The sequence below is a fragment of the Myotis nattereri genome (assembly GCF_964212035.1).
Source record: "Myotis nattereri genome assembly, chromosome: 5".
Taxonomy (NCBI): Eukaryota; Metazoa; Chordata; class Mammalia; order Chiroptera; family Vespertilionidae; genus Myotis; species Myotis nattereri.
The window spans coordinates 49,334,744-49,354,578 of record NC_138080.1 but is presented as its reverse complement, the minus strand read 5'-3'; the positions used below and the strand labels follow the sequence as shown (position 1 = coordinate 49,354,578).

Sequence of the window (19,835 nt, the reverse complement as noted above, 5' to 3'; positions counted from 1 at the left end):
TTCTTGAGAAGGTTTGTGAGAGGAACAAAGACTTTTAAATGTCTGAAGATGATGCTCTACTTTCTTCCCCTAAAATAACTAGGCTTTATACTTTTGCTTCAATTATTGGTACTGCTGGTGTCTTATAAGGAGTTAAAGATACATTAGGGGCTTAACCTCAGAGAAGGTTGAGAGAGGAAAGGAATGGGAAATGAGTAGATGACTGTGCTGTGTCTAGTTCTCCCTGCCAATTGGGATAGAACATTCTGCCCTGGTGAAAAAACAAAACATGTCTTTCTGTCCTCAAGAAAGTAGTAGAAGACGGAAAGGAAAAAGATGCAAGGGAAAACTTATTTCTGTATTTTTCTCACTGAATTGAGCAGATTATTTCCATGATTCCTTTTATTTATGATTTTTATGACTGTTGTCCTTTTTTTTTCTAAATAGCTAACTTAAGTAATTTCAATTTCAGTGTACCTCTAAATTCTCATTTCTTATATCCTCCATTACATTTAAATTCTCATTCCTATAATTGTAATTAGTAATGTTAATATTCAGCTCTTCTGTCATTGACTTTGAAAGAAGTCAGATAAAAATGCAATATTTACACTAAGCATGTCAAACTCACAGCCTCCAACAAATGTTTTTGCGGCCCAGCCAATGTAATGGTATGTAAGAAATGTTTTAATAAAAATTTTGTAACTTAATTATTACGATATCCTGTTATATATAATTATTAATGCTGAACTACAATGTTCACTAATGACTGATTACTGCATTCATTTTCTTTACGTGCAGGCACGCCATTTCTCTCCACTAATAATAGCAGTAAATATTTTAGCAGCCGATAGCAACGTCATTAGTCTTTTTTTTTTATTGCTTAAAGTATTACATATGTCTTTTTTCCCGATTGACCTCCCCTCTACCCCCCGCCACTCCTACTTCCCAGGACAAGCCCCCACCACCCCAGTGTCTGTGTCCATTGGTTATGTTAATATGCATGCATACAAGTCCTTTGGTTGATGTCTAACGCCTCCCTCCCCTGCCTTCTCTCTGAGGTTGGACGGTCTGTTCAGTGTTACCTTGTCTTTGGATCTGTTTTTGTTCATCAGTTTATGTTGTTCATTATATCCCACATATGAATGAGATCATGTGATATTATTCTTTCTCTGACTGGCTTATTTTGCTTAGCATAATGCTCTCCAGTTCCATCCGTGCTGTTGCAAATGGTACAAGTTTTTCCTTTTTTATAGCAGCATAGTATTCCACTGGGTAGATGTACCACAGTTTTCTAATCCACTCATCTGCTGATGGGCACTTAGGCTGTTTCCAAATCTTAGCTATTGTAAATTGTGCTGCTATGAATACAGGGGTGCATATATCCTTTCTGATGGGTGTTTCTGTTTTCTTGGGATATATTCCTAGAAGTGGGATCACTGGGTCAAATGGGAGTTCCATTTTTTACTTTTTGAGGAAACTCCATACTGTTCTCCACAGTGGCTGCACCAGTTTGCATTCCCACCAGCAGTGCATGAGGGTTCCTTTTTCTCCACATCCTCACCAGCACTTGTCATTTGTTGATTTGTTGATGATAACCATTCTGACAGGTGTGAGATGGTACTTCATTGTTGTTTTGATTTACATCTCTCAGATGATTAATGACTTTGAGCATGTTTTCATATGTCTCTTGGTCTTCCTTATGTCTTTTTTTGAAAAGTATCTATTTAGATCCGTTGCCCATTTTTTGATTGGGTTGTTTATCTTCCTTTTGTTAAGTTGTATGAGTTCCCTATAAATTTTGGAGATTAACTCTTTTCTGAGATAGCATTGGCAAATATATTCTCCCATGCAGTGGGCTTTCTTGTTTTGTTAATGGTTTCTTTTGCTGTGCAGAAGCTTTTTATTTTGATGTAGTCCCATTTGTTTATTTTCTCCCTAGTTTCCATTGCATTAGGAGCTGTATCAGTAAAGATATTGCCACGACATATGTCTGCAATTTTGCTGCCTATGGAGTCTTGCAGGATTTTTATGGTTTCCCGTCTCACATTTAAGTCCTTTAGCCATTTTGAGTTTTTTTGTGTGTGTATGGTATAAGTTGGTGATCTAGTTTCATTTTTTTGCATGTATCTGACCAATTTTCCCAACACCATTTATTGAAGAGACTGTCTTTACTCCATTGTATGCTCTTGCCTCCTTTGTCAAATATTAATTGAGCATAATGGCTTCGGTCTATTTCTGGGTTCTCTGTTCTGTTCCATTGTGCCAGTACCAGAAGTTTTGAGAACCATGGCTTTGAATACAGCTTGATATCTGGTATTGTGATTCCTCCAACTTTGTTTTTCTTTCTCAGGATTGCTGTGGCTATTCGGGGTCTTTTTTTATTCCAGATGAATTTTTGAAGAGTTTATTCTACGTCTGTAAAATATGCCATTGGTATTTTAATGGGGATTGCCTTGAACCTATAAATTGCTTTGGGTAGTATGGACATTTTAATGATGTTGATTCTACCAATCCATGAACATGGTATGTTCTTCCATTTGTTTATGTCTTCCTCTATCTCTTTCTTCAATGTACTGCAGTTTTCCGATTACAGGTCTTTTACCTCCGTACTTAGGTTTATTCCTAGGTATCTTAATTTTTTTGGAGCAATGGTAAATGGAATTTATTTTTTTAGTTTCTCTTACTGTGAGTTCATTATTGATGTATAAAAAAGCCATAGATTTTTGGGTGTTAATTTTGTATCCTGCTACATTGCTGAATTCACTTACTAAGTTTAGTACTTTTTAGATGGAGCCTTTCGGGCTTTCTATATACAATATCATGTCATCTGCAAATAATGACAGTTTTACTTCTTCTTTTCCAATTTGCCTTTTATTTCTTCTTATTGTCTGATCGCTATGGCTAGTACTTCCAGTACTATGTCGAATAGGAGTGGTGAAAGTGGGCATCCTTGTCTTGTTCCTGTTCTTAGGGGAAATGGTTTTAGTTTTTGTCCGTTGAGTATGATGTTGGCTATAGGTTTGTCATATAAGGCTTTTATTATGTTGAGGTATGATCCCTTGATTCCCACTTTGTTGAAAATATTTATCAAGAAACGGTGTTGGATTTTGTCAAATGCTTTTTCTGCATCGATTGATATGATTATGTGATTTTTGTCTCTTAATTTGTTTATGTGATATATCAAATTTATTGATTTGCAGATATTGTACCATCCTTGCATCCCTGGAATAAATCCCACTGGGTCATGGTATATGATCTTTCTAATGTAATGCTGGATCAGATTTGCTAGAATTTTGTTGACTTTTTAGCATCAATGTTCATCAAGGATATTGGCCTGTAGTTCTCTTTTTTGTGGTATCTTTATCTGGTTTTGGAATTAGGGTAAACATCATTAGACTTGTACTGACTTGTTAGGTGTGCGCAACAGGAAATATGTCACTTTCAGAGAACAAGAAAAATAGGTTTATTTGCATTACATTTATTAATTTGTGCAGTTTTTCAGTGTCTGGTAAGTTAATGTTTATGAAAAACTAATTTTTATTAAAATGTTCTATTTTATGTTAACGATTACTCATTCATTTCAGCCCTTTGTATTCAGCATGTCTCTATCAAAATAAACCTACATTTCTATGAAAATTGAAGTTTTTTTGTTTTTTGTGGCCCACATCAACTTATTAAACCTTGTTATTTGGCCGTGTTAGCCTTTGAGTTTGACATTCTGGATTTTTCCCTCTAATTCTAGCTATGCATAAGTACAGAGAGAAAAATTAAACTATTTCTAAATTTTACATAGAAAGCCTTGTAAATTCAAGAAAGTTAGAAGTCTATCAAAAATATTTGATTATAAATCTAAGCACCTTGAAATGTTTCCCCAAATAATGGCAGGAGTTGGGGAGAGGGTTGGAAGTATTGTTAGTTCTACCAGTGTATTTTTTAAAATTCACTGATTCTGTAAGGAGGTTGAATTATCCCCATCCCCATTTACTCAAAAATTTAAAGTTAAAAAGGAGCAAAATTGATTTTACCACCCAGATAGTTTGACTTATTTCCCTTCTACCTCCCTCCCCATTCCCACTGACCTAAGGAGAGCAACTTCAGATTTGTCATTTCTACCTTTTTCCTTTTAATAATGATTTGATAATAATTATCCTATATAATAAGAGGATAATATGCAAATAGACCAAACGACAGAACAACTGAACAACCAATCAAAGCATAATATGCTAATGATATGCAAAGGCTGCGTAACCACTTGCTGTGACATGCATTGACTACCAGGGGGCAGGTGCAGAACATGGCAGGCCTCAGCAGCAGGCAGCAGAGCACAGAACATGGTGGGCATGGGCTGCTGCGGGATGGTGGAGCAGGGGCGGGGGGAGGGGGGGGGCTTGGTGCCAGACCAAGGCAGGGCACTGGTGGCTGTCATCGGGGCGAGCCTCTGGTGGTTACTGAAAATTCTTTGCTCCTGCGCACCATGGTCTCGCCCAGCGCTCACACCTGCTGCCAACGCTGGCCCTGATCGCCCCTCAGGGCTTCTCCACCTCCCCCTGCTCCCCAATCGCTCCATGCTGTCAGCGGGTGCAAGTGGGGCCAGTGCCATCAGCACATGGGAGTGGCGGCAGCGGGAGCAGGGATGCCCACAGACAGAGGACCAGGGGCCAGTAGGTGGGGCCGGGTGGGGGTGTGGAGGATGGGCCGGTGGCTAGGGACCCTACTCATGCATGAATTTTGTGCACTGAGCCTCTAGTTATTTAATAATGATTAATTTATTTTGATAAATAATGAATGAAATTCCATTTTTAATAATTCTTTAATATCAGAGGATTTTTAAATAAAGGTCAACCTGTGCCATGTATTATTCCTTTATAATATGAATTTGTTGGTTATTTGTTTTGCATTTAGTTTTCAGTGTTAGAGTAGGTTTTGTTTTTGTTTATTTTACATTTTAATAAACCAGAACCATGAAATCTATTTTTCTGTCAAATATCATTGGATAGGAATTTTTACTGAATTTTTCAATAAAAACCATTTTAAGTATAATAATTTTACATGCAATAAACATTAATATTTCAAGAAAAAAGATTTTAAATATAATATTACCAAAACTTTACTAACATAGTATAATAAACACAAAAGTTGTAGGAAATATTAAAAATCTGCAAATAACAGGATTACTTCTATTATATTCTAAATTTTTTTTTACTGATCTTTTTAGAAATAATATTTTTATTACTGGCTTGCTTGGTAACATGTGATGATATTTTGGAAGTCTTCATATTATACTGATAGAGTATTTTTTTTCCTCCTTCAGTAACTTGTGTAATATACATGGTGATTGAAATAATTATTTGACTTAGTCAGTGAAGTACTATACTGTTCCTTCATTTTTTATTTTTATACTTTCTTCATTTTTATTAATGGGAAGTCAAATAGTATACAGTTATTGATAGACACAATTCTGGATGACTGTGGAGGTTCATCTCCCTCTTTCCCCTTTTGGTAGTTTAGTGAAAAGCTGCATCAGCTGAAAACACTCTGAAGTCTATTCTCTGAGCTGCAGCATGCAGATCTTGACGCCCCTCACAGGCCCAGCTTTCCGGCATTGTTCTGGGGGCCCTGGAAATTCCTTGATATGTTTCTTGTTTCCCAGAGAAACTGGGAGTTAACTAGTCCCTCTTAGGCTAACGGGTAAGCATGGTGTGTGTGAAAAGGGGAGGAGAATGTGGCTGGCTTATTCTTTCTCGGAGTGCTTTCTGTGCATGTCCAGCCAGCTGACTCAGGCAGGCCCCCAACTGCAGGAACTTTGTTCATGTTGCATACAGAACATCTAAGCCCAGCCTGTGCAGTGGAATGAATTTGGGTACCTGAACATGCTTTTACTTTTCTGTTTGTCAGTTTTTTCTCAACCTACCTTCTGCTCTATCTGTGCTATGTGGTAGTAGTGTGTGTGTCTGTGACCCCTTTATGGGACAGGAATCCTTTGAGGTCTTTTAGCAGAAAGGTACTGCTTTGAATAAGAGATGGCAAGTATTAAATGTTAGAGCCAAGTAGAACGACACAATGCCACCTGAAATGACAGGGCAAGTATAAAACATTAGGTAGGTTAAATTTTTGTGTATTTCTACAGAATGTTTACTGTTATTTAAGATATAAAGAAAGCTACTTGCCTAGCTTAAAGTAAAAATCTTATAATTGCTGTCCTAAGTTCTGTTTTTCAAACTGCCCTTGCAGCCTATTCCTTCCTTTTCTATCTCTGGTTAGATAGTGTGGAAGTTACAAAATATCCAAAGTCAGGTGGAAAGACTGAGCAGGGAGTCAAGGTTTAATGGAACTTGGAGATGAAGTAGGTTGGTCTGAGCCTTGCTTTGTCTGAAGTTCTTCACAGTTTACCCCTCAGGTATTAGCCACCCTAAAATCTATACTTTGAAGCTGATAGTTCTTAAAAATATTGTTAAATCCTTTTTTATAACTCCAGATTAGCTAAATTGCTTATGTGTACACAGTCAAGTTTTCCTGTGAGTGTTTGGGGTAGGATCATATATATACCCCTTGCATTATCATGAGTGATTTTTTATTGAAAACTAGACAGATAACTGGCTGCCAGGAGTTGAGGAGGAAGTGGGAGGGAGGAAAGTATGAGTGACTATAAAAAGGCAACATGGATCTTTTCCTGTTTTGGAAATGTTCTTTATCTTGATTGTATCATTGTCAATATCCTGGTTATAATATTTTACTGTATCATTTTATTCCTTTGACATTGACAAAAGTACCTTTTATAACAAGTATCAGTGCTTTCCATTTTAAATATTGCTTTTTGAGTCATTATATATTAAAGGAGGCCTTTGTGTTCTATTCTACAGATATTTGAGATATTTGGACCTGTTGCACATCCATTTTATGTATTACGGTTTAATTCTTCAGAACACATTGAGAGTAAAGGTATTAAAATGAAGGACACTATGTATTTTGCTCCATCAATGAAAGACTTCACCCAATATGTATTCACAGGAAAACAGTAAGTAATTTTTACCACCACCAGCAGTAACTATATTTTAGTTGTTGTTTGCTTATCTTGTATTATAAATCAGCAAGTGAGATACAAGACGCCTTAATGACCCAATTAATTAGGAGTCATTTATTGCACATGGCCCAGAGGGAGGTATTTCTTCTAAATCTCTGGGCGAAGTCACACAGGAAATACCCATATTTATACCTTTTGAGCTTCTTTGTCTGCAGATTTTACAAAGAGCTCTGTGTGAGTTATTGTTACAGACATTTTGTAATCTTGGATACATAAATAACAAACATTTGGCATAAGAATATGGGAATTATTATCAGTATTAGTCCATTACGTTAGATGGCTAGCTTGCAAGGTCAGACAGTTAAGTTTTTATCTTTTTCTATTATTCAAACTAAAACAGTTATTTTATAGAATAAGAGACTGTCTAAAAATGACAGTTTACAGAATAAGGGACTATCTAACAATAGCAGAGAATTTCAAACAGCAGTTTTTTATAAAAGATGGAGGTTACTATGCTTCAATCTAATATTTATATTTTAGGAATAATTCTCAGCTGTGGTAGTTTTAAATAGTATCTGTCTTTTTTAGTTCATTTATCTTCCTAATAACACATCTGAAAGCTACAATTATCAAATTTTACAGCTAGTGATCATATATTTTGCTGACAATGATTTGCTCCAACTAGTAGCAATATATTTGGGCCATATAAACTTTCTGAATTCTAATTCACTGCATTTTTCATTACATGCATTCTTATATATACATGCTACTTCAGTATCAGTATTACCATTTAAAAAATTCTTTTCCATTTTAAATAAAATTTTTATTGGATTAAATTCTAGACTTATTTCATAATTTTCAAGAAACTTTGTAATTCTCAAGGAAAAAAAGAAAATAAGTAGATTTCAGGTTGCTTGTATATTGTAAACTCACAGAAGAGACCACAAAAATGTGTCCCTGGAAAGTTGTGTATCAAGTGGTGATAAACAGAATTTACTTAAGTGATAACTTATTACTCCCATTTTGTCTGTAACTTATGCTAAATGATGCCTATAGTATGTGTGTAGTAATATTTCCGCATATTTATGCTCCCACTGGTTGTGTATTTTTCTTGTGTTAATTGTGTTGGCAAGTGTTAGCTGTAAAGCTGCTTATATCATTCAAATTTATTATTATTATTTAATTTAATTTTTATGTAAACTAATGGCATATAGTTCAAGTAGAATAGCCTTTTCTATAAAAATTAGTTGAATGCTTCATAAAGCTGTAATGAATATGAGCTACTAAAAATATTGTCAAATTAGAAGTGGACGAAAAGGCCACAGAACATTGGGAGGGGGAGGGGGGATCTTCAATCCAAAAAGACTGCACTCAGTTTGGCACACAAGTCTCTTCCATAGGTGAAGCGTCAGGGATACGGTTTTTGTAAGAAATAGAAAGGCAACTTCAAGCAGTGAATAGTATTAGTGCTATGGCAAAAGTACTAGGCATAATTAAGTCTCTATACTACTTACATATTAAATCAAGTCTCTGAATTTCATTTATTATTTCAGAAATGAAAATTTTCTTCCTGATAATTAATTCAGCTTATGTTTAAGAATCCACATAATTATCTGAAGGACCATTTTACAAAACCTAACTTATTCTTCAGGCTGTGTAAAGTTAATTTTTCTAAATAACTGCTAAGACAGGTGAATTAAATAGACAGCAAAGTCGTAAAGATTATGTAATATATTTTAAAATCATGCCTTAAATAATTAGTATTCCATTCTGCTTTGAATATTAGGGTGTTGCTGTGGATATGCCATATATTTTTCTTTTGCCATATAAAATTCTTTACCTTAAAACAGATAAAACTAAAAAAAAATTCTGAAATATTTATTAAAATAGATTTTAAGTAATAGGAGCAGTCTTTGTTTTTTATTTGTAAGAACAAGAGTTTTGTCCTGGAAAGAAATAATAAACTAAAGAGTTGGGGAATTAGGCTTACTCTGCAGAGGCACCACTTTGACCTCAGGAGAGGTCAGAGCATGTTCTGTTCAAGACTGCATTTTGGTGTCTGTCATGGGAACTCAGTGGAATACTTTGCCTTTGAGGTAGAGAAGGTCAGCTCCACTTCAGCTAACTTGCCTCTAGGAAGGCTGTTTATATCTTAGCTACCTACGCATGAACTTTCTGTGAGAAGTGGTTTTTCAAATGTTGCTTGATCTTTTCTTTAGTAGATTTTGATTTTCAAAACTAAATGCACTATTTGGGGCACTTTTCCCATTAGTGTCATTAAAGTCCAAACTAAAGGCACCACAGGCCATGAGATGGCATATATGGAAAAAAGGAGTACTAGAGCTATGTTAAATGTATAGGTGTACAATGATAATTTTTTTAAGTGGTGGAAAAATCACTGTTAATGCCTCACGTATAATGTCAAAGTTCTGAATCAAAATTTCAGAACAAACAATGATTTCCATATTGTGCCAGATTGACATCTGCCAATTGAATTTTATGGATTTAAGATTAATGAATTAATGATTTTAATGAATTCTTAAGAACCCCATTTATTTCTGAGATCTAGTTTAAAGCAGTGAGGGACTAATACTTTTTAATCCTATATAATAGAAGTATAGTATACAGATTGTCCCCTCGACCAAGAGTTCTTCCAGGAGTTCGACCAGGGAGTGGGGCCGGCTGGGGGAAGGGAGGGAGGCTCTGGCCAGTGGCAGGTGGCCAGGCGAAAAGAGGGAGGCCCTGGCCTGCAGCGACAGGCAGCCAGGGGAAGGGAGAGAGTACCGGGCCGGCCGCCACCAGCCACTAGCAACCCTACCAGTGAACTGGGGTTCTAGTCCTATATAATAAAAGCCTAATATGCAAATCAACCGAATGGCATAACAACCTGTTGCTATGATGCTCACTGACCACTAGGGGGCAGATGCTCAATGCAGGAGCTGCCCGCAGGCCCTAGGCCAGCCAAGGTGTGTGCGAGCAGCTTCCCCCTCTACCCCCCCCAATCGCTCCACAGATCGGCCCTGATCGCCGGCCAAGCCTAGGGATTCTACCCATACGAATTTTGTGCATTGGGCCTCTAGTATCTTATCTAATAAAGAGGGAATATGCAAATTGGCTGTCATGCCATAACAGTCAAGATGGCTGCGCCCACAGTGGAGGCCGAGTTTCCATAACAAGCCTTAAGGAGCAATCAGCAGGGACCTGAGGCTGCATGGTGCTGGGCTGGGGCAGGAGACCTGAGGCTGCGCCCCCCGCCTAATGGGGCTTGGCAAGGGACCTCAGGCCATGCCCCCGCCCCGGCGCTGGGCCGGGGGACCTCAGGCCACGTCCCCCACCTGGCAGAGCTTGACAGGGGACCTCAGGCCGCATCCTTACCAAGTGGAGCTTGACGGGGGACCTCAGGGCGCACCCCCTGCACCGGGCCAGGGGACCTGAGGCCATGCCCCTCCCCACCTTGCTGGGCTTGATGGAGGACTTCAGGCCGCGCCCCCCCACCCAGCAGGCCTTGACAGGGGTGGGGCCAGCCAGGTCTGGATCTAGCCCAATGGTGGTGGGGCCTGCTGGTTCTGGGTCTCGTGCGATTTTGGGGCGCACATGGTGGGCGGGGATTTGACTCTGATTCCCATGGCGCGCCCCAGACTCTGACAGGAGGAAGATTTTCATATACATTTTACTAATTTTCTTTCATCTCTGACATTTCTATTATAGAGAAAGGGCAAATAGCAATATTAAAATATTTCCTCTAATTCCCTTTTAATATGCATGAATTTCGTGCATCAGGTCACTAGTTTTAATATAATCAAATAAGATATTGTCAAACTATTAAATCAAAAAGATTACTAAGATTTAAAATGAGCTTTCTTAAATTATAATTATACTCATAGTAGATATGTATACTTTTGTTGGTCATGGAGTATAAAACTTTCCACTAAACGTAATTAATGCTTGTGATTATACTGTCCTTCAGAATCTTCAAAACTCCTCTTCCTCCCCAAACTAGATATCCTTTTACCCTCTCTGCTTTGACAATCACTGAATAAGCATTGGTTATTTATGGAGTATTGATATTCTTCAGGTAAATTGAGGAAAAAGAAATTCTTTTTTTTTTCTTTTTTTTTTTTTAAATATATTGATTTTTTACAGAGAGGAAGGGAGAGAGATAGTTAGAAACATCGATGAGAGAGAAACATCGATCAGCTGCCTCCTGCACATCTACTGGGGATGTGCCCGCAACCCAGGTACATGCCCTTGACCGGAATCGAACCTGGGACCTTTCAGTCCGCAGGCCGACGCTCTATCCACTGAGCCAAACCGGTTTCGGCGAGGAAAAAGAATTTCATGTTGTTATCATTACCATTAAACCTGTAAAATCTTAAGACAAGGAAATGCCTCATACTTGTTTTCCTGTCCTTAGCACCTGGAACAGTGTCTGACCTATAGTTTGTGTAGAATAAGCATTTATTGAAGTGAGTTTTATCAACTGAGCACAGATATCATGAAAGCATTAATCAAGTCATAGCATCTGGAGATGCTTGTGAACTGCAAAAGTACTTTTGTCTGCACACCACAGCCTTCACTTCTTATTCTGACCTCCCCACCCCCAATTCTAAAATGTCCAAATGTTGTATTTTTCTTATGAGCTTCCCACATCTTCAGAAACAAGTTAAAGGACATAAAAACGGTCTTTTATTTTTAGCTTTTATTTTCATGTATGTTGCAGAAGTAAGAGTTGAGTTCATGTCTTCTACTTTTAATGTTACTATTATTATTTTGGTTAATCATCACCTGAGGTTATTTTCTCCATTGATGTTTAGAGAGAGTGGAAGGGAGGGGGAGACAGAAAAACAATGTGAGAGAAAGACAGATCCAAATCGATTGGTTGCCTCCTGTATGTGCCCTGACCGGGCCAGGTTTCAAACCTGCAACCCATTAGACTGGGAATTGAACTCATGACTCTTTGGTGCACAGGCTGATGCTCTAACCACAACCACTGACCCAGAGCCACGCCTGCCAGGGGATACTTTTATTATTTTTAATATGTAAAGTTACAGGTGCTTAACAATGTCAGCAAGTATTTTGATTTTTTGTTTTCTCTTCCTAGGGAGAAGGGATCGGATGCATCATGGGAAAATGATCAAGAACCACCACCAGACGTAAGGATAAGTCTTTTTGCACAATATTTTAGAAAGTAAGGCAGGACTTAATCTTATAAATTCATTATCCTTGACCTTAATGCTCTTCATATGCCTTCTGTGAGCCTATGCATTATCCTGTCTCCCACGTGACTGCTGTATGCCTTTCAATAAGAATTTTTTATTGATCATTTAAAAGATATTTTTAGTCACATTTTAATAATTATTAGCATATCATTTCACTTATAATCTGTTTTTAATCAGTTTAATGCCTGGAGAGAATTGTCATTATTTTTAAAAATTTTATTCTTCAATTTAGTGATTTTGCCATATCAGACATAAAGATATTTATTAATAGCACGTTTAATAAGGTGCCTTTCTTTTGGAGGTACAGAATTATTAGAATCTCTCTACCCTTCCATTTTTACAATATAATTACCTTCTTTAAAATAATTTTTTTTGCCTGGCTGGTGTTGCTTAGCAGTTAAGCATCAACCTGTGAAGCAGGAAGTCATGGTTTGATTCCTGGTTAGAGCACTTGCCCCAGTGCCAGCTCAATCCTCAGTAGGGGGGGCATGGAGGAGGCAGCTAGTCAATAATTTTCTCTCTAGTCATCAGTATTTCTCTCTGAAATATCTCTATTCATCTCCCTTCCTCTCTCTGAAATCAATAAAAGTTTTCTTTTTAAAAAGAGTTTATTTTATTTTTGTAATCTATGCCAACCAGACTAGTTTTATATTCCAGAGTAGCTTGATATCACGGTCTTTCAAAAGATATGAAATAGAGTCAGTGATAATCTGTAGAATTACTTGATTTCCCTTTGCATGGAGATATTTAAGCATATTTTTAAGTTATTAAAATACAGAAATTACAGCAATGAGTATATACATTTCTTGAAAATAGTATGAATTTATACAGTATAAAATAATGATTATAATTGAGAGTATATGTGCTCAGTAGTTCTGATGAAGTTTCTCAGTATTATAAATTCTAGGTATTTGTAGATTTAACCTTGTTTATTTTACATGTCCTCAATGCTGAAGATTCATGGTCTATTTTAATGTCTAATTTTGCTGAGACATGAATCAGGCAATGCTCACTTAGAGGGTCACTTAACCACTGTGAGTCATTTGACAAGTGAGTCATCTTAGTTTAGTATCCATATTACCATGAGGTTTTATTTTCTAGTTTATGTTGTATGTATATGTGATTTCCATTAAGGCCCTGAAGAATCACTTAATGTTCTTAATTATGTTATTATTGAAATTACATGTTTTTAAAGTACTCGAGACTTTACAAAAGTCTTAAAAGATATTTCTTGTGAAGTGCAAGTATTCTTATACATCCCTGTTGTTTCAGACTTAAGCATTAAAGTTGCTAAGTATGGCAATGCTCACTGTCTATAAAATTGTTTGATTAGGTTAATTATGAAATTAAATCTGAGCATACTTCATACATTTTTTTTCTAAATGGTTGACTGTCCGTTATTTTCATAATATGGAAAACTCTAAAATTCTAAAGTTTATTTTATTATGATGACATTTTATAGTTTAGAATATGGCTTGTTATTAAATATAGATTAAAATTTGAAATCTCTGGGTTTTAAACTGTTTTTAAAAAATCATGCTGTGCAAATAGGAAATGTTGGGCTTGCATAAAGGAGCTAAAACTTAAAGAGAATGCATCTTAATCATCTTCATATTCATTTCTGATATATGGATACTTATAAATGAACTAGAAGCCCAGTGCACAAATATTTGTGCACTGGCTGGGTTGGGGGGGGGGGGGGGCTCAGCCCAACCTGTGCCCTCTCACAGTCTGGGATCCCTCGGGAGATAATCACCTGCTGGCTTAGGCGCACTCCTCTGGTGTCAGATGGCACGCCCAATCCCGCGGTGTCTGCCGCATCTCCCCCGGTCACACTCGGCAGGCCCGGATCCCGCCCTGGGCTACACACAGCAGGCATGGATCTGGCGCTGGGGCAGGCCAGCGGTTCGGGATCGCGTTGCCGTCTGCCCTGCACACAGCAGGCCAGGATCTTGCACTGGGGCGGCCGGCGGCTGGGGATCACGCTGCCGCCAGCCCCAGACAGGGTGGTGCAGCGGGATCTGCCTGCAGTATGCAAATTAGCCGCCATCTTTGTTGGTGGTTAATTTACATATCACGCTGATTAGCCAATGGGAGGCATAGCGAAGGTACGGTCGATTACCATGTTTGTCTATTATTAGATAGGATGTGTTTAATGAATGTAAATTTAAATTAATTTGTGTTTAAGGAAAATGAAATTTTACCTGATTGTAGGGAGGTGATAGCAAAATATTGGCAAAACTATCTAAAATAGCCTATTACTAATTAAAATCCTTTAATGTCTCTCTCCTGCTTTTAGGACAATGCCAAGTTATTTAAAATAGCACAATAAGTTCTTGGTCTCTTATTTCAGTGTCTGATTTTTCTCTTTAAGAAGCTTTCAGTTTGTCTTACAAAACCATTCTCATTTCTTGAATATACTGACTGAGCCTCTACACATATTCTCAGTCCTTGGAAATTTTCTTTCTCTTATTTTCACTGTTAACTCATTAGAGATTTATGTTGGGTTACCCATACCAAGAAATCTTCCTTGCCCTTCTTTTTTTCCTTCAGCCTCCTATTGCCATAGCACTAAATAAATCATAGCACCTGCTCATTGGTTTATGTGTCTACCTTCTCATTTGACTGTACAGTTACAGAGAAAGAAATGTTTTCCATCTGATTTCAATACTTTCTACTGCCTGGCAGATAGCAGATTTCACATGAGCTTAAAAAATCTTACCACATTAAGATCAGTAAAGGTATGTGGAGGTGCTAAAATTCTTTGATATTTCTGAATTTGATCATGGATTCTGAGGTTATGGACTTTTGGTCCATAACTGAACTGAAAATCCTATACATTACAAGATTTTATAAATCCTTTTAAATGTGACACATGCATACACAGTGAACCTGCTTTTGTTTTTCTAAGAAACATAATATCTGGTTTTTGATATTAATAGAATAATAAATGCCTGAAATCTAAGCATAGAAGTCATAATATATAAAGCTTCTAAGTCTTATTTTTTTGGTGGGTTATAACAGTGAATCTCAATTCTTAGTTACTTATGACTTGCTCTCTTATAATTTAAAATGATTTCCTCTTGGAAGTTGCATCATGCATGTATCTGTTTATCAAAGCCTTTTTCTGAAATCCTCTCTAAATAACATCCCTCAAGATTTTCTCTGCCCTTACTTTGCTTTATTGTGTATTTATAACCTTTACTATTCCTGACATTATATTAGTAAAAAATGAATATCTGTATGGTGTTTAGAACAGTGTTTGGTTTATACTGGGTATGTGTAAATTTTTGAATAAAAGGTATAACATTCTCCTATTTTTAAAAATATGTTTTTATTGATTTTAGGGAGACGGGGAAGGGAGGCAGGGAGGGAGGGGGAGAGAGAGAGAGAGAGAACGAACCATTAATGTGAGAGAGAAGCATCGATCAGTTGCCTCCTGCAGGAATCCTACTGGGGATCAAGCCTGCAACCTGGGTATGTGCCCTGACCAGGAATCCAACCAGTGAGGTTTTGGTGCATGGGACAGCTCTCAGCCAACTGAGCCAAGCTGGCCAGGGCCTAATTCTCCTATATTTACATTAGATCTGATATTGTCATTTGCATATTCCTAACTGATCCTTTCTTTAGCATTTTTGGCTAGTACTATGATGAATCTTGACTCTAAACTGGAAGTCAAACTTCTAGCTAGGAGGTAGCCGTATCTCAAGGTTGTGAAAATCGGAATTTTAAAATTACCTATCAGAAACTTCGTAGGAATTAAAAAACCAAAAAGCCTTGAGTACTCATCTGATTACTGGCCTGTGTCTAGTAAGAACTTTAGACAGTTATAAAAAAAAAGTCTTTATTTTTCTATGATGTGTAATTAATTCAGATATTATTGCAACTACTAAATATCAAAAGAGTATCTTTTAGTGACAGTGTTAAATAATAGGATTATTCTTCTCATCTCTAAGTATGTACCATTGAATTGGTAAATTCATGTGATGTAAATCTATATATTTTTCTCTGTTAGGCCTTAGATTTCAGTGATGATGAAAAGGAAAAAGAAGCCAAACACAGAAAAAAAAATCGCATCCAAGGCCGGAAAAAATTTAAATCTCAATTTAATGAGTCAGGTGAGCAAATACAGAATATAGCAATTTTTTAAAAATCTTTACTTACATTTATATGTCCATTAGTAATAAAACTGAAGAAAATATCTGGGTTTTATTTTTTATTTCCTGCTATGCAACTAGCATTGAAGACATTTTAAAGCAAGAAATGTTCAGTGGTGGTTTTTCAAACTTGAGGATGTAAAAATGACTCCTGGGGGGAAAAGACATACTAAACTTTGTTAGAGTTATTTGTGCTCATTAGCATTTTTTCTTAAAAAATCTAGTGGCTTCCATATTTAGAATTAAATGATATGATACCTAATATCTTACTCAAGATACTTTATTTTTAACATTCATTTCATTTTATTATACTTTTTCTATTTTCTATTTCCTTTTTAAAACTAAACTTTTTATAGATTGACATGGAATTGTAAGAAATAATAAAGAGATCTTATATGCCCATTACCCCATTTCCTGCAATAGTAATATCTTGCAAAACTATACAGTAAAATATCACAACCAAGATATTAACAATGATACTGTCAAGATGCAGAACATTTCCAAAACAGAAAAAGATCCCTCATGTTGCCTTTTTATAAAGTCACTCACACTTTCCTCCCTCCCACCTCCTCCTCAACTCCTGGCAACCAGTAATCTGTCCTCTATTTCTATAATATAATTTGTCATGTCAAGAATGCTTATATAAATGAAGTCACACGGGCCGCATGCCTCATTTAAATAAACGAGTTTGACATGCTTGATCTAGATTGTTGTATGTGTCAAGTTTCTTTTCATTCCAGAGTGGCATGTGAATATGCCACAGCTTGTTTAACCATTCATGCATTGAAGGACATCTGGGTTGTTAACAGCTTTGGGTTATATTAATGACGTTGCTTTATACACTTGTGTACAGGTTTTTGTGTAAACACGAATTTTCGTTTCTTTGGTCTAAGAGTGCATTTGTAGGATAATATGATGGTTGTATATGTAGTTCCTCAAGAACTTGCCACACTGTTTTCGGTGTGGCTGTACCACTTTACTTTCCCATCACCAGTGTGTGAGTGACTGTTTTTCTGCATTCTCACCGGCATTTGGTGTTGTCACTGTTTTTTTATTTTAGCCATTTTTATAGGTAGGTAGTGATATCTGTGATTTTAACTTGCATTTTCCTAATGGCTAATGATATTGAACATCTTTCCATTTCTTCAATGATATGTTTGTTTATGTCTTTTACACATTATCTAATTATATTTCTGTTTAATTCTTGAATTATGAGTTTGTACATAATTCTTCCAGTCTTTAGCCTGTGTTTTTATCCTCTTGAAAGGGTCATTTGCAAAACAAAGTTTTTAATTTTGATTAACCAAATTTATCAGTTCTTCTTTTATGGAGTCTGAGAATTTCTTGCCTAGACCTATTTCCAAAGATTTTCTCTTATTTTGTTTTCTAAAAGTTTGCAAAATTATTTTAGGTATTCTAGTTCCTTTGCCTTTTCATATAAATTGTAGAATAATCTTTATATTGACAAAAAGCCTTGCTGGGATTTTGTTAGGAATTGCATTAAACCTGTATGTATATTAATTTGGAGAGAATTAACATATTAACTGTATTATTGAGTTTTCACTTCTAAAATTTATATTTCATTGTGGTTTTATTTTTGCTTTTTTCTATTTGTTTTAATATGTTCATAATTTCTTGTTGAAGCATTGACTATTCTAAAATATTTCTCAGATAATTCTAACATTTTGTCATCTTGGTATTGGCCTTGATTAATTTTCCTTTTTCATTGAGTTTGGAATTTTCTTGGCTCTTGGTATGATGAGTTATTTTTAATTGAAACATGGACATTTTGGGTATTATGTTACAAAACTCTATATGTTACTTCTATTTTAGCAGTCTTGGTTTTAAAACTGCTCTGGCAGGGAAAGGAAGGGAGGGTGTCATATTATTACTCTTCCTACTAGATAGGGATACAAGTCTAGGTTTTCTTCTGTCTCTGTTGACACCTGAGGCCAGGAGGTGCGTTTTACTGATGGGCAAGGGTGGGCCCCCTCTTGGGTAGGGTTACCTCATTACTGCTCCCCTGACAACAGTGGGGGTTGGCCTCGCTACCGCTGGGTGGTGCTCAAAGCCCTGCCTCTCCCCTAGGGCTTCTCTGATACCACCCAGTGCAGGAGGTGGAGGAGGTCTGTGTTGTGGCAGTGGAGGCAGAGGTCCAAGTTCCCCAGGTGATCTCCAGGGTCACTGCAGGAGGCCTGTAACTGGCTCCTTGTTCAACCTGCTCTGACATGACCTGGTAGGAGGTCGAGGCATCTCATTAAGCCTATTAAGGGAGGAAGTCTAGGCTCCCCTCTCAGCTTCTGAGAGTGTGGGTGATGAGATATCTAGTGTTCTCTCTGCTGTTTAGTTGGAGTCCAGTGGTCATTGTCTAAAGTTTTATTACCTTGCTAGTTTTCCCTTTTCTGATTCTCTGGCTTTTTGGATGCTTTAAAATGGATCATTTTCAGCCTTGTGCATTTTTAACTGCCGTAAGATATATTGGAAGTTAAAGAAAAGACTTTATTGAAATTTTAAACAGTATTTTTTTTATGTATTAAAATTAATTTTGTTTTTATGTTTTTTTTACCCTGCTCAAAGGTGAAGATTTTGCAGAAGTACATCAGAATTGGAATGCTCATAGCTCTTCTTCAGAGCATTCACAAGGATATCGAAACAGAGAATTCACACCAGGATTTTCCCGGGGTAGATATCCTCGACCTTGCTATGGCAGGCCCCCACCTCCACAGTTTTATAACTCAGAGCATATGGTACCTCAGGAGACTTCAGGATTTCCACCTCAGAGACAAGATAATCTTATGCCACAGTATCCCTTTCCTCCTCCAGTGTTTGACATGCATAATTTTTCACTCCCTCCTCCACTACCACCACCACCTCCACCTCCACCACCTGCATTTGTAAACATGGGTTGGCCTGCACCTAACATGCCACCTCATCCATTATTCCCCATACCATACTCCATACCCCCACCTCCTCCCCCTCCACCCCTGCCTCCCTCCTCCTCTTCTGGAGATAGTAATTCTTCTCATTTTGGATCTTACTATTAGGTAAATATGTGCATTACCAGAGAAATGTATAATTTTTTTTTATTTTATATGGGAAAGCTTTTTCTTTTATATGGGAAGAATTTTTTTTAAGAGAGAGATTATGGCTCTAGATTTTTAAAACATTGTGAAAAACTGAATGTTTCCTTTAGTTATAAGTTGACATATATTTATAACCTTTGTGAAATTGTATCCATATGAAAATTTCACTTTAGATTTGTAGGGGAGATTACAATTATGTAATATTTAATTAAAACTGTTAATCCATGTTTAATAAACTATATATATATATATATATATATATATATATATATATGTTTAAGAATAGATTCTGAAGCAACTTTCATCATGGATGAAAACATACTGAACATACTGATTTTCTTATTGGTCTGAAAATATGATGTTGAAGTCTTATTGA

At 36.8% G+C, this 19,835-nt stretch overlaps 1 protein-coding gene across 1 annotated transcript in view; it reads left to right on the top strand.

Moving 5' to 3' along the window:
• The window catches only part of NAF1 (nuclear assembly factor 1 ribonucleoprotein), a 52,080-nt gene extending 32,541 nt beyond the window's left edge, over window positions 1-19,539 (top strand). The window contains exons 5-8 of the mRNA XM_081091746.1: window positions 6,840-6,994; window positions 12,102-12,153; window positions 16,235-16,337; window positions 18,954-19,539. Coding sequence (XP_080947872.1) covers window positions 6,840-6,994; window positions 12,102-12,153; window positions 16,235-16,337; window positions 18,954-19,420 — 777 coding nt within the window. The 3' untranslated portion in view covers window positions 19,421-19,539. The remainder of the gene's footprint in view (window positions 1-6,839; window positions 6,995-12,101; window positions 12,154-16,234; window positions 16,338-18,953) is intronic.
• The last annotated feature ends 296 nt before the right edge of the window (window positions 19,540-19,835 follow it).